At 56.9% G+C, this 14,733-nt stretch overlaps 1 protein-coding gene across 1 annotated transcript in view; it reads left to right on the top strand.

Annotated features, from left to right (window-relative positions):
* The window catches only part of KCNH2 (potassium voltage-gated channel subfamily H member 2), a 91,647-nt gene that overhangs the window by 64,181 nt on the left and 12,733 nt on the right, over positions 1-14,733 (top strand). Inside the window, exons 6-9 of the mRNA XM_082192188.1 lie at positions 5,149-5,574; positions 9,171-9,558; positions 10,306-10,505; positions 11,892-12,144. Coding sequence (XP_082048314.1) covers positions 5,149-5,574; positions 9,171-9,558; positions 10,306-10,505; positions 11,892-12,144 — 1,267 coding nt within the window. The remainder of the gene's footprint in view (positions 1-5,148; positions 5,575-9,170; positions 9,559-10,305; positions 10,506-11,891; positions 12,145-14,733) is intronic.

The following is a 14,733-nucleotide window of genomic DNA, read 5'->3' as shown; positions in this document are numbered from 1 at the left end:
AATGTCTTGCGAGTTCCTGCGGGGTTTTTTCCCTCCCCCCTTTTTCTAAGCCGCTAAGCCGCTTATCAGCTGATCCGATAAGCCAATAAGCCGCTAATCCTCTAATCCGTCAATGGGCTTGCTTCGCAAGAGGAAAAAACCGCTAGACGAAGAGAATCACAGAACGGATTCTCTGTCTTGCGAGGCACCACTGTATTTGCTTATTAAAACCATTTAGGGGTCACTTTCTGTCCAAGGATTCCAAAGTGTTTTGCAGAATAAAGAAACAACACTAAACTGTTAACTACTTATTAACTCAAGTGTTAAAATATCAGGGGCCAATGGGAAGGGAGCCTATCTCAGTCAGAGAAGGAAAACTCTGACCCTGAATCTCCACTGTCCTGGGGGGAGAAGAGAAGGCTCACGAGAAAGCCCTACAGAAATCCAGAGTCCCACGTCTGGCTTGGCGTTCCTTTGGGCCACATCAGTGAGGCTGAGAAAGGGGGTCTTGTCGTCTGGGCAGCCCAGGACCTTGCGCCCAGGGAGGTCACTCTCGGCTGCTCACACAGCGGTTTGGCTTCCCCCTGGAAGCGCACTCCATTGTCTCTGGAGGCAGATGGAACATAGAATGGTAGAGTTGGATGGGACCCCTGGTGGCCATCCAGTCCAACCCTCTCAGTGCAGGAATCTCATCGAAAGCATCCCTGACAGGCTGCCATCCACCTTCCATCCCACCGTTGAGCAGCTCTTCCTGCCGTCAAGTCCTTCCTGAGGTGGAGTCAGAATGCCACCACCAACAACATGAAAATATACATGAAAGCTAAACCAGCAGCAACAAGCATGCTCAGAGGACTTTTCATGTGTGGGTGGAGAGGTTTCTCTGTACACCCAGCCTGCCAGGGAGGCCAGCTGCAGATCCTGTTTCTGATGGGAAGAGCAGTCTGACTCCCTTGGGAAGGGGGGGGGATTGTCTGTCTGTCTGATTCTTTAGCTGCAGTTCCTGCATTGGGGGGGGGGACACACGACTAGATGGCCCCTGGGGGAACCTTCCCAGTCAACACTTATATCATTTGATCCGCCTCTCTTTCCAGAAGGCGGTGGAGTCTCCTTCATTAGGTCAGTTGGGACTCTTCCGCTGCGATTCCTGCCCTTCAGGGGGGGTTGGGCTAGATGACCCCCCAGGTCCCCTTCCCACAACTCTTATGATTCTATAGTTAGGAGGGACTTTCCCCCCAGGAGGTGGGGAGGCAAATTCCTTCCCCTGCAGGATATACCTTGACTCGCTTGCTTGAGCGCTCAAACGGCATCACATTTCTGCAGGGGAGGCGGGGGGGGGCTCTTTGTGGCCTGCTCAGCTCCTGAAAGCCCGGCTGAAAAATCTTTTTTGTGTCCTGTCCCCCCCCCCTAGCATTAGAACTCTTTCACACACACGCCAGCCTGTCTGGTACCAAAATAACTGTGCGCAAACACACGCAAGGTGGGTGGGGAGCGAGGCTTGGCATGTCTTGCCTGACGGGGAGGGCTCTCTCTTGCCCCGCCAAGGGGGCCTGTTTTGGGGAGGGGAGAGAGGATGCCCACGCAGCTGCCAGGGCTGCTGCCACCCTCCTCCTCCTCTCCCCCGGGGGCCAGGCTTCTCTGGTGCCTTGGCAGTGCCAGGGGGGCATCTACCAACCCACCCGCCCCGGCGAAGGGTTAACGGCTGGGGAGGCTGACCGGCCAGGCTCCTTCTGGCGCTGGGAGACAGAGAGCAGGGCAGGCTGGGTAAAATTTCCGCCCCAATAATTTTCCAGCCTGCCTGCCTCTCTCTCTCTCGCTGCCGCCTTGCCCGCCTCCCCAACATCCGAGCCTGGCAGCCGCTCTGGGTGGCTGCTTTGCCCGCTCCCTGCGCCCCCTCCGCAAGGGGCTCCTCCTCAGGCCGGCAGCATGCCCAGCGCCCCAGGCACCAGAGGGTCGCCCGCCCCCTGCCCTCTGGGTGCCCCCCACCAGGCACGCAGCTGGGGCTGAGCACCATGCAGGCGGCAGTGCCTTCGCGAGAGGATGCTGGCTTCCCTCCTGCAGCTGCTCCAGGATTTCTCGGGGCCCCCTGCCGCTGCTGCCACCGCTGCCCCCCAGCCCGGAGCGCCCCTCATGCCTGGGGTTTCCCTGTGTGGCACCTGCCTGTGCCTGGACAGCGGCAGCGGCGCCCATGCCAGAGCCAGGGCCCAGGATGGCGAGCAGGGAGACAAGGTAGGCGCTTTCCCCAGGGGGTGGGAGGAGGGGAGGGTCTCCATTTGTCCTCCGTGGGGCAGAAGCAGGAGGGTGGGGTCCGCTCTCTGGTTTATTTATGGAAGGAATAGGTGCTGGGGGGCTGAGTTATCACTAAACTGGGATGAATGGGGCAGGACGTCTTCAGTTAAACGGTGGAACTCCCTCCCACAAGAGGGGTGGGTGGCTTTGGAGCCGTAGAGTTGGAAGGGACCCCTGAGGGTCCTCTAGTCCACCCCCTGCAAGGCAGGGATCTCAAGTAAAGCATGCAGATTAGAGGGTTGGACGGATCCAGCCAGGATGGCGTCTGCATCCCGGCTGCCGGAAGGGGAGAGGGCTCTGGGCTGGGATCCTGCTTGCTGTTTTCCCACTGGGGCGTCTGGGGGGCTGGGCTGAATGGTCCCCCACTGGCCTGATCCTGCAGGGTCATAGCTGTCATCTTTTCCCTTTTCCTGCGAGGAATCCTATTCAGAATAAAGGAATTTCCCTTTGAAACAGGGAAACGTTGACAGCTATGAGCAGTCTCTTTTGTAGTTCTTACGGCTGCATAGAGGGATGCTCACTCTTTATACGCTCAGAGGCACTCTTGGCTGCGGTGTGGACTCAGCTTTGGGGCTGAGCTAGGGGAGAGTGAGGTGGCCAGACGCCAAGGGATCCGAGTTCGAAAGCCGCTTGGAGCTGCTGTTCAGGAAGGTGGATTTGCGAGGGTCCCCCAACATCCCAAGAGGGGTGTGGGGCTGAGGATGATAGGGAGCGGAGTGACACACACACACCCGCCTCCAGCCCTTCCTCGTTCCTGGTGGTTAGGGGGAGCAGAAGGGGGCCGGGGGGGGCACCCGCTCTGGCGCTTCCTGGAGCAGAGGGTCAGGTGGGGCAAAGCTGTTTGCTTGCACATCCTTCCTCCGGGGAGCTTTGAGCTTACGTAAGTCTTTCGAGGTTGCACCGTCACGTGGGAAAGGCGCTCTGTGTGTGCTCAGAGGCACTTGCTTGCTGTTTTTTGTCGTTTTTTAAACATCGCTGTGGTTTAGGGCTCTGCTGCGACCCTGAGGACGTCTCTGGTGCTGGGATCCCATCCTGATGGGGGTGCTGCCTTGTGGGTGTGGAGGGGGCTTCAGGTGGGAGGGGGAGGCAGCGGAGGAGAACAGACCAGCACCCAGCAGCTGATGGGCTGGAGAGACACTTGGGGTCTTAGCAGCTCCCCACCAGCTTTGATGTCTCCCTGAACAAGGGCTTCTCCCTGCTCCTAGCAGGGGGGGGGGGCGCTGTTGTGTTTGATGGATTGCACTGCAGAGAGAGGAGGACACTCTGCCTGTGCTCAGAGGCACTCTTGCTGTGTCCCATGTTCCAGCTCTGACTGGGAGCATTGCAAGGAGGGTGTCTTGGGCTCCCCTGAAGTGACAGAGCAACACAGGGGAAAGGTCTCCCCAGAGCAGAAATTGCGGAGGGGCTCCTTGCAAGAAGCCAGCCAGTCTCCACATGCCAGTGACCCGGTTTGAACTGGGTGGCCAGTGCTCTGCCCATTTTGTGAGCCAAAGCCGGGCCAGGGAGTGGGGGGATGCAGTGGCGGAACCGATTTTTTAATTTTGGGCAGCACCCCCAAAGGCTCCTGCTCATGATTTCCAGCGGGTCTACTCTGAGTAGGACAACCACCCATGTCAAGGCAGCCATACTGAATTTGTAGGTTCCCCTGAGGATGTGCAGAGTGCTTCGTTGTCACCATGTCGTGACCAGAGCCAAATTCAACCTTGCCCTCCCCCCCCCCAGAGGGTGGTGCTCAGCGCCCTTTAGCTAAGCAGCATGATCTGGAGTCTTTTGTGGGGAGTCTGCCAGGGTCAGGGGAGGTGCCCCTGGGGGGGTGGCAGCTTGAGGGGCAGGGACAAGAGGCCCGTTTTCAGGACGCTCCATTCCTGGGACTTTTGGCAGAGGGGGCAGAGGTGGCTGTGCAGCTGCTGCCCCCCTCCAGCTGCTGACACCCCCCCCCCGCCTTCAGAGCCAGGAGGAATTAGCTGTCCTGCCCATCTGGATGGCACCCTGGCATGGGATGGCCAGGAAGGTTATAAATAGAAGGTGCTCCTGGGGCAGCCGGCTGGGGAATCGGAGGCAGCAGCAGCAGCAGGGAAGGGGGGCGCAGCAAAGCATGCTGGGAACAAATAGCTCAGGGTCTCCCTGGGTGGGGGGGGCAAGCAGCTGGCTCTCCCCCCCCCCCGTTTGTGGTGTGTGTCTCCCCACCTTAGCCTGAGACAGCTGGCAGGAGGAGGAGGAGGAGGAAAGAGGCGCTGAATCTGCCAGCGATGCTTCAGCTCCCGGGTTGGACTAGATGGCCCTTAGGGGTCCCTTGCAAAGCCTGCCATTCCTTGAATGGGGACCGAGGCCCACGGATGCATCGCCCACGGAGACTGGGCATGGGGGGACCCCTCCTTTTTCCACAGAGGCCATCCTGGGGTGAGGAGAAGGAGCAGGGGCTGCCAAGGATGGCAAAATCGCAGAGCTTTGAGGGAACCCCAGGGGCCATCCAGCCCAACCCCCGGGCAGAGCAGGAATCTCAGCTCAAGGATCCCTGGCACGCGGCCGCCCAACCAGCCATGCCATGCCCCTTTATCTGAGCTGGTGACTTTTCTCCTTCCGTTTCTCGGGGGGGGGTGCTGCTGTTCCGGCCTCCCCGGGCCTGAATCCATCCCCTGCAGCCAGGCCACAGCCTCTGTCACATCTTATCAGGAGAGCAGGGCCTGGTGGGAGACTCACAGAACTGTAGGGTTGGAAGGGTCCCCCAAAGGTCATCCAGTCCAACCCCCTGCGGCGCATGAATCGTTCCTGACGGATGGGCATGGAAGCTGACTCTGCTGGGGTCACTGGGGGGCACCTTTCCGGGGGGGGTGATTCTGCCTCTCTCTCTGATGCCCCCGTGTCCCTTCCCTCCGTCCCCAGGTCCTGTCTCTGGGCGCTGACGTCCTCCCGGAGTACAAGCTGCAGGCGCCGCGCATCCACAAGTGGACTATCCTGCACTACAGCCCCTTCAAGGCGGTCTGGGACTGGCTGATCCTCCTGCTGGTCATCTACACGGCCATCTTCACGCCCTACTCGGCCGCCTTCCTGCTGCACGACCGGGAGGAGCAGGCGCGGCGCTTCTGCGGCTACTCCTGCAGCCCCCTCAACGTGGTCGACCTCATCGTGGACATCATGTTCATCATCGACATCCTCATCAACTTCCGCACCACCTACGTCAACTGCAACGAGGAGGTGGTCAGCCACCCGGCCAAGATCGCCATCCACTACTTCAAGGGCTGGTTCCTCATCGACATGGTGGCCGCCATCCCCTTCGACCTGCTCATCTTCGGCTCCGGCTCCGAGGAGGTAGAGTCGCAAAAAGCCCGGCGTTTCGGCGCCGCTCCCGTTTGCAAGGGCTCTTTGAGCTGCTGCCAGGTCGCGGAATGTCCCCAAACACTCTTCCTGCTCCGGGGGAAGGCGAGGGCAATAGAAAGCGGAGGGTTTGGTTTCTGTGAAAAGGATGGGCAGTGCCTTCGGGGGCTGCAGGACAGGCAGGAATTCAACAGATGCAGACTTTCCCTATTGTGTAGACATCCAACTGTCAGATCTCTGTCATGGAAAGGTCCTGAACTCTTGTCTACATAGAAAGTTTGGAAGTGGGGGCTGCAGAGGGTGGGGGGCAGGTGGCAGCTAGCCCCTCCAGGTAGCTGTGGATGGAGAAGGAGAGAAGGACAAGTCCCAGGCTCAGTCCCCAATGGCTTCAGGGTTCATGGCAGATGCAGTGTAAACTATGGAACTCTCTGCCACTGGAGACAGGGATGGCCACCAGTGTGGATGGCTTTGAAAGAGGATTGGACAAATTCATGGAGGAGGAGAGGGCCGTGAATGGCTACCAACCATCATGGCTGGAGGCCCCAATGCTACTGAAGCCTAGTTGCTGGAAACCACCGGAGGGAAGAGGGCTCTGGGGCTCCGATCCTGCTTGTGGGTTTCTGGCTGACCGCTGTGAGAACCGGGTGCTGGACCTGATGGGCAGTTGGCCGGATCCAGCAGGCTGTTCTCGGGTTCTTATTATCCCCTGCCTAAACCCTGGAGGGGCATTGCTGGCGATCAGTGCAGGCGACCCTGAGCGGCCGGATGGGCTTAGTGGTAGGCTGCAGTTTTGAGACACGTCCTTCTGTCCTGGGCGCCACTCGCACAGGGAACCGGCCTTTTGCGAGAGATGTCTGGTCACCGGGTTTGGCAACTAACATCTCCATCTGGCCGGCTGGCGCTGCTGCTGTGCCGTGCCAGTCAGCTGGCTTGTGGGGTCTCAAACGCCTCTTTTGCTGCTGCGCTGCCCCGTGATCAGCTACTCCACGGGGCGTCTAGGCATTCAGTTGTGGCGAACCAAAAGGGTCATTGTGCCGTTTGGCCATTAGGTTTCCTATCTCAGCTTCAAAGTGGGAGACCCAGGAGGCAGGGAAGTGGCGGCTACAGGAGCCTAAGGAAGGGGGGGTCTGGAGGTGGGGGCTGTCCTTTTCACCCCCTGCCCTCTCAGCTCAACCCTCCCCCCCATCCCCGTCTGTGTGGGGAGTTCATGGCCTCCATCGGCCAGGACCGGGAGGGACTTTGCTTCGGATGCGAGGCTGCAATCTTGGCACCCCAAAGAACGTCTCTCGCCCACCTCACAGTTCCTGCACATGCTCACAGGGCAGCTGGAGAGGCAGGAGCCGGCGAGGAAACTGGGTCTGGCCCCCAGGGAGGCCCCCCCATCCTGTGCGCCAGGTGCATGGGGAGGGAGGCGGAGGAGAATTTGTGAGGCTCAGGTGCGCCAGCCGAGATGGCGGCTGCCTCAGAGGAGCAGCTGGGGGGGCACCCGTCTGCTCCTGGCTGCGGAGATGGGGGGGGGTTCTCTGGACCCAGCCAGAAGCGCACCTGGGGGGTCCGCTCTTTCCGCTCCTGGGGGGGGGGGAGACTCAGGGCAGCCTGGACTGTGAGTCCTCTGAATGGGGCTAGATCACATTTGGACCCAGGGTGGGTCACCATACAGGATTCCCCGCAGAGCATCTTCTTGACCACAGATGGACTAGGTGGGCCATTAAAGGGTAAAGGTAAAGGGACCCCTGACCATTAGGTCCAGTCGCAGACAACTCTGGGGTTGCGGCGATCATCTCGCTTTACTGGCCGAGGAAGCCAGCGTGCAGCTTCTGGGTCATGTGGCCAGCATAATAATAATAATAATAATTTATTATTTATATCCCACCCATCTGGCTGAGTTTCCGCAGCCACTCTGGCCGGCTCCCAATCGAGTGTTAAAAACAATACAGCATTAAATATTATAAACTTCCCTAAACAGGGCGGCCTTCAGATGTCTTTTAAAGATAAGATAGCTGCTTCACATCTGAAGGGAGGGTGTTCCACAGGGCGGGCGCCACCACCGAGAAGGCCCTCTGCCTGGTTCCCTGTAACCTCACTTCTCGCAGGGAGGGAACCGCCAGAAGGCCCTCGGAGCTGGACCTCAGTGTCTGGGCTGAATGATGGGGGTGGAGACGCTCCTTCAGGGATACAGGATGACTAAGCATGACTAAGCCGCTTCTGGCGAACCAGAGCGGTGCACGGAAACGCCATTTACCTTCCTGCCAGAGTGATACCTATTTATCTACTTCCACTTTGACGTGCTTTTGAACTGCTAGGTTGGCAGGAGCAGGGACCGAGCAACGGGAGCTCACCCCGGCATTGCGGGGATTCGAACCGTCGACCTTCTGATCGGCAAGTCCTAGGCTCTGTGGTTTAACCCCCAGTGCCACCCGCATCCCTAGGTGGGCCATTGGAGTGGGCTAAATGGAGCCTCCATGGACAGAGTCAGTCTACCTGAGGATAGGTGCCACCAAGAGTGGGAGACGGCTGTTGCTCTCGCCTCCCGCTTGGGCTTCCCCTTCGCTGGCCCCTGTGGGGGGCAAGATGCGGGACTGGGGGGGGCTTGGGCCTGATCCTGCTGCTGCTCTTCTGAGGTTCTTATGGGAGCTCATGACGCTGAAGGAGCAAGTGAAGAGGAAGAAATGGACGGGTGGGAGATGGGGAGCCCCTTTTGCCCTGAGGTCTCCTAAGGGAAGTTTGCAATCCAGTTTGCAAGATCCCTTGGGAATAACAAGAGGGATGGGGGCGGGAGTTATTTAACCTCGGTTTTCAAACGTCTCAGCTGCCGAACGTTTTGGAAGCTGAATGCTGAAAAACCGGAAGTGAATGCTTCTGTTTTTGAATGTGCCTCGGAAGTCGAACAGACTTCCGGAACAGATTATGTTTGAAATCTGAGGTTCCGCTGTATATTGCTTTCTGGACCCCCAAGAAACCAGTATATGAAAGCAACCCAATTTGCAACAGAGTACAATACAGTGGTACCTCGGGTTAAGTACTTAATTTGTTCCGGAGGTCCGTTCTTAACCTGAAGCTGTTCTTAACCTGAAGCAGCACTTTAGCCAATGGGGCCTCCTGCTGCTGACGCGCTGCCGGAGCACGATTTCTGTTCTCATCCTGAAGCAAAGTTCTTAACCCAAGGTACTATTTCTGGGTTGGTGGAGTCTGTAACCTGAAGCGTCTGTAACCTGAAGTGTCTGTAACCCGAGGTGCCACTGTATTAAGGAATCAGCAAACCAAATTTTCTAAGGCAGTGGAATCAAAGCCCATGTGTGGGGTTTTTTTGCAAGGGAGGGGGTCCAAAGGGGCATTTTGCCCCACAGGATCTGAATCCTGCATTCGGTCAGGCCGAGAGCTTGATGCAGATCGCCCCCCCCCTTGTGTCTCTTCTCACCCACGTAACTGTCGGGTTGGAAGGGGCCCCCAAAGGCCATCCATTCCAACCCCCTGTGACATCACAGTGACATCGTTTGACGGTTCTGTGACACGTAACCCAATTTGGAGTGGCGGGGGGGGGTTGTTGTTGCTGCTGCCCTCACAGCCCCTCTCCTCCTCCCCCCCCGCAGACCACCACCCTGATTGGGCTGCTGAAGACGGCGCGCCTGCTGCGCCTGGTGCGAGTGGCGCGCAAGCTGGACCGCTACTCGGAGTACGGGGCGGCCGTCCTCTTCCTGCTGATGTGCACCTTTGCCCTGATTGCGCACTGGCTGGCCTGCATCTGGTACGCCATCGGCAACATGGAGGACAAGACCATCGGCTGGCTGCACTCGCTGGGCAGCCAGATCGGCAAGCCCTACAACGAGAGCACCCCCCACATGGGGCCCACCATCAAGGACAAGTACATCACCGCCCTCTACTTCACCTTCAGCAGCCTCACCAGCGTGGGCTTCGGGAACGTCTCCCCCAACACCAACCCCGAGAAGATCTTCTCCATCTGCGTCATGCTCATCGGATGTGAGTGTGGGGCGCGAGGGCCGGGGGGCAGGGCGGGGGCAGGCGAGGGAGGCCAGGCGCAGTTGGGCTCGGCCGTTCTCCACCCCCCAAGCACACTCAGGGCGTCCCGTCCCCCCACTCTGCCGCTAGATGGGCTCCCCGGCAGAGGACGCCCAGTCATTGGGATTGTCAAGTGGCAGAGGGTTCCAGAGGTTCCCTGCCATTCTGGGCCAGAAAGCACCTCTGGAAGCAGCCTCTGCTCAGACACACAAGGCTGGGGGACTGAGAGAAGCTCTTTGAGGGGGGAGATTGAAATTATTATTATTATTAATTGGACTTCTACACCACCCTACGCCTGGAGGTCTCAGGGCGGGTCACAACAAGACCACAACATATAAAATCAACTCAAGAGCAAGAACCCAATAACACCCCCCCAAAAAAAGCCACATTTTAAAAGGGTATGGGATGTCAATAAGATCAACCAAAGGCCTGGTTAAAAAGGACGGCTTTTGCCTGGCGCCTAAAGGTGTGTAATGAAGGCGCCAGGCGAACTTCCCTGGGATAGCATTCCACAGACAGGGAGCCACTGCAGAGAAGGCCCCGCTCTTGTGTTGCCCCCCTCCGGACCTGGTCCTTGAGGCACTGAGGGAGGGGCAGGTGATATTTCAGGAGAAGCTGGAGGCCTTTCTGGGCAGGTATTTCCACCTTGCATGTGGGAAGAGTTGGGCTGGAGACAGACCCTCACGCAGCGCCCCCTCTTCTCCGCAGCCCTGATGTACGCCAGCATCTTTGGGAACGTGTCGGCCATCATCCAGCGCCTCTACTCGGGAACGGCCCGCTACCACACCCAGATGCTCCGGGTGCGAGAGTTCATCCGCTTCCACCAGATCCCCAACCCGCTTCGCCAGCGCCTGGAGGAGTACTTCCAGCACGCCTGGTCCTACACCAACGGCATCGACATGAACGCGGTGAGTGGGCGCAGCGCCAGCTGGGGGCGGGGAGAGCATTGGGATCGTGAGAGCAGCCAAGTTTCCTTGCTCCCTACGACCTGCGCCCCCTTGAACGCTTCGGTCAGCGGAGTGGGCACGCTGTGAGTGCCACAAAACACCCGTTTTCCGCATTTGTGTGCCTTCAGTTGTTTAGTGTGGCAGCCCCTGCCCTTGGGAACTCCCCACCTCTTGACCCCAAGCAGGCACCTTCCCTGTGCTCTTTTTGGCACTTGCTAAAAACATTCTTGCTTCAACAAACCTGTGGGGATGCTTAGAAAGGTGGTGAGAGTTTTAACCTGTCTTAGTATTTTAGCTTTTTGTATGTTTTAAACTATGGTTGTCTGCTTTCTTGATTTTATTATCTTTTTTTGTAAACCACCTTGTGGGGTTTCTTATTTTATTTTTACAATCAAGAGGTATGTCAATTTTACTAAATAAGTAAAACAGGAAATATTTGGGGCGAGCACTTATTTATTTCTAAAAATGTTTGTACACCTCTGTGTCACTGAAATTATATCAAAGTGGTTTGCAATGAATTTATTTGTTTTAACTATCCAATAAAAAGTTATGAGCAGGCATTGGTCAGCTGCTGGGGAAGAATGCCTTCTTAACTGCCTGCATACGTCTGGCAGAATAGAAAAAGTTTCTTTCTTTTTTTCCATTAAATTTTTATTCAGAATTTGTAGAAAACAAACAAATACAAAAATAAACACATTTACCTAAATTATAATTCCCATTCCCCATATTATATAAACAAGAAATAAGCATACAAATCATAAAAAAGAAAATCATACTGTTTTAGGCTCTGCCAAGCCTTTGACTTCCCTTCACCCTTTTGGTAAGTATCAAATAAATTCCATGATTGCGTATTTAATTTTTAGACTTATAGTTATTTGCTGGTAGAGTTACTCTAGAATAGAAAAAATTTCAGCAGGAGTTTATAAATTGGCACAGAAGGTGCCTGCTGGATCTCCAGTGGCAGGGAGTCCCACAGGACTGAAGGCTCCATTTCAAATGAGCCTCACCGACTTGGGGAATGCCCAGCAATGCTCCTGTGGATGATCTCAGTGATATTAGAAGGGTCCAGGCAGTTCTTGAGGTTCCCTGGACCCAGGTTGGAACAGAACAGCGGATGTTTGGCCTGGCTGGGCCGGGCCTGGACATATGTGTGTTTGTCTTTTGCCTGGTACAGAGGTCCAATAGGCCCCATTTTTTTGCCTCTGGACCCACCCACCACAGTCACACAGCTTCCCACGATCAAATGCGGACCTCAGCTGGCAAAGGTCCCTCCCTCTCTACCAGGGCTGTTTTTGCGGAGAGGCTCCTTCCTCTGCTGATTCGAACCCGCCTCTCTCTCCCCCGCAGGTGCTGAAAGGATTCCCCGAGTGCCTGCAGGCGGACATCTGCCTGCACCTGAACCGCAGCCTCCTGCAGAACTGCCGCCCCTTCAAGGGAGCCACCAAGGGCTGCCTGCGGGCGCTGGCCATGAAGTTCAAGACCACCCACGCCCCCCCGGGAGACACGCTGGTCCACGCCGGAGACGTCCTCACCGCCCTCTACTTCATCTCCCGAGGCTCCATTGAGATCCTGCGGGGAGACGTGGTCGTGGCCATCCTAGGTGAGGGGGCGCAGAGGGGGTCCTAGGGCAGATATTAATGTCACGCAGCAGTCGGATGAAGGAAAACCGATTCTGCTTGGAATAAAAATTGTCCAGGCCAAAATATGGTCCCAAAGCTTTGCTTACGGAACTTTCTCCAAACAGACACAGAAACAAAGGGTGCTACAAGCTACATGCTTCTCCAGGCATAGGCTCAACTTACAAATATAAAACTACTTCAAACACACCAGGAATTGCAGGTCTGTCTCACCCCTGGAGCTGCTTTCTCTTCAGGCGGGGTTGGGGGTTGGACTAGATCAGTGTTTCCCAACCACTGTTCCGCGGCACACTAGTGTGCCGCGAGATGTTGCCTGGTGTGCCGCGGGAAAAATTAAAAAAATTGAAAGATTTTTTTTTTAAGTCAAATTTTCGATTGGGGCGCCGTCACTAGATGACCCCTGGGGTTCCCTCCCTCCCTCCCGCTCTGCGCCTCCCTCCTCCTCCTCCTCCTCCGGGGAGGCCCTTCCTGGCTCTCGGCCAAGGCTTGGCAGCTGCCACTCACTCACTCACTCGCTCGCCCACCCGTCCCTCCATCCCTGCACCCGGCCTCTCCCCCTCCGTCCCCGGTGCGGGGGCTGCCGGGATCCGTAGTCCCCTCGCCCTTGGGCTCCGCGCCCGCGCGGGGTGCACGGACTACGTTTCCCAGTGTGGCCTGGCGGGCCGGGCGTTTTGTTTGAAGCGCTCTTCTCCGGGCCATGGAATGAGTGCAGCGGCAGCGGCCGGGCGGGCAAGGGCCCTTCCGCGCAGACCCCGCGCAGCCTGCCTGCGCCCCCACGGAGATCGGGCGGCAGGATGGAGCCCGGGGATCCCCGCGGAGGCAGAGCAGCGGAGGCGGAGGCTGCCCCCCAGGTAGGGCTGCATCGGGGGTTTTTTATTTTTGCAATGCTGCATCCGCGCCGGAGGGGACGCATCGGACCGCGGGGAGACCCCTTGGCGGGCGTGCAAGGCAATGCATGCATGCAGGCATTGCATGGAGTGCAGTGCAATGCAATGGCAACGCGGCGCCCTGCATGCATGCATGCAACTTCCACCGGCGCTCCGGACTTGGCAGGTGAGGGGGGTCCCCAGTGGGCGGCAGAGAGAGCCGGGAGGGCGAAGGGGAGCCGGGGGGGAGCAGCGCTGCTCCCTGAGCCGAGCCCGGGGGGAAACTTCGGCGTCGTTGCGCCGGGTGTTGGAAGCGGAGGCTGGCGGGGGCCCCTCACCTGCAAAACCTGGTCGCCTCTCATATATTTCGTGCATTGCATTCATCGCCTGCTTTCTCCTCCAAGGAGCTCCCGGGGGCGCGCGTGGTTCTCCCCGTGTTATCCTCGCAACAACAGCCCTGCGAGGTGGGTCAGGCGAGTGGCCCAAGGGAGCACCCAGGGATTGTCCTGGCCAGGTTGGGTGATTTGAACCCTGCTCTCTGCCCGGTCTTCATCCTCATTTAGCCCCCACATGTGCATGACTGTGCATGACTGAGGTTTTCCCCCCTCGTCTTGGCTATGGTGTGAGTCTGTGCTGTTAATTAATGGGGTTCTGCCTTCGGAGAAGATGAGCCAGCCTTCAAGGAGGTGATTATGTAATTTGCTAGCAATTCATGTCCCTCCCGGCGTGACGCTGCGCGCTGACGTCACGGGGCTGTAAATGGTGGTGTGCCTCGAGATTTTTTTCATGAAACAAGTGTGCCTTTGCCCAAAAAAGGTTGGGAAACACTGGACTAGATGACCCTTGGGGTCCCTTCCAACTCTACAATTCTATGCAAGACTCATTTGCTTGCCTTTTTTCTATGGTGGCTTTAGAACAAAGACAACTCCCTCAAAATGGAGATTTGTAACTGAATAACCCTCCCAGGTGATCTGAGGTTAAACACCTCCTGCAAGAGCTAGCAGAGATACATCAACAACTGATTATCAACTTGTTAGGCACCATGCAAGCTCCAATGGAAATTTCCAGGTTCCCTTTAGCAATACACATACAGGGCTATTTTCCATTTCAATGTTCAATTAAACAGTTATACTTAACATGACAGGAGAGATTGGAAGGCTCAAGGAGCAGAAGACCCACTGAATTTTGCTGCGTTTTATTTGGCTTTAGTCAGAATGCCCCCACCTCAGGTTTCCAGCAGGATTTTTCAGGCCCTCATTGAGTCAGAACGTGAGGGGCTCATAGAACCAGAGGGGAGGAAGGGACCCCCAAAGGTCATCTGGTCCACCCCCTGCAATGAGGGAATGAGAGCCAAGGAACCCCTGGAGCCCAGCTTGAAACCTCCAAGGAAGGAGAGTCTTCTGAGGTCGCCTGTTCCACGGTCAAACGACTCTCCCCATCCGAAAGATCTTTCCAATGAAGAATTCTTTGCAATTCTGTGATTTGGCAATTCTTTGGTTCTCTGATTCCCAATGGCATCTCCAGGCAGGGCTCAGAGAGACGGCCGTCTCTGAATCCCTGGAGAGCCATGGCTGCCGGTCAGTGCAGACCGCACTGAGAGAAACAGGCCAGCAGCTTCTGACTCCCCAGTGATGATGATGGTGGTGGTGGTGAGGATGATTTTATTATTTTATTTTTATTATTTAT

This window comes from Podarcis vaucheri (genome assembly GCF_965113315.1).
Source record: "Podarcis vaucheri genome assembly, chromosome: 12".
NCBI classification, from domain to species: Eukaryota; Metazoa; Chordata; class Lepidosauria; order Squamata; family Lacertidae; genus Podarcis; species Podarcis vaucheri.
This window is presented reverse-complemented; position numbering and strand designations above follow the sequence as displayed.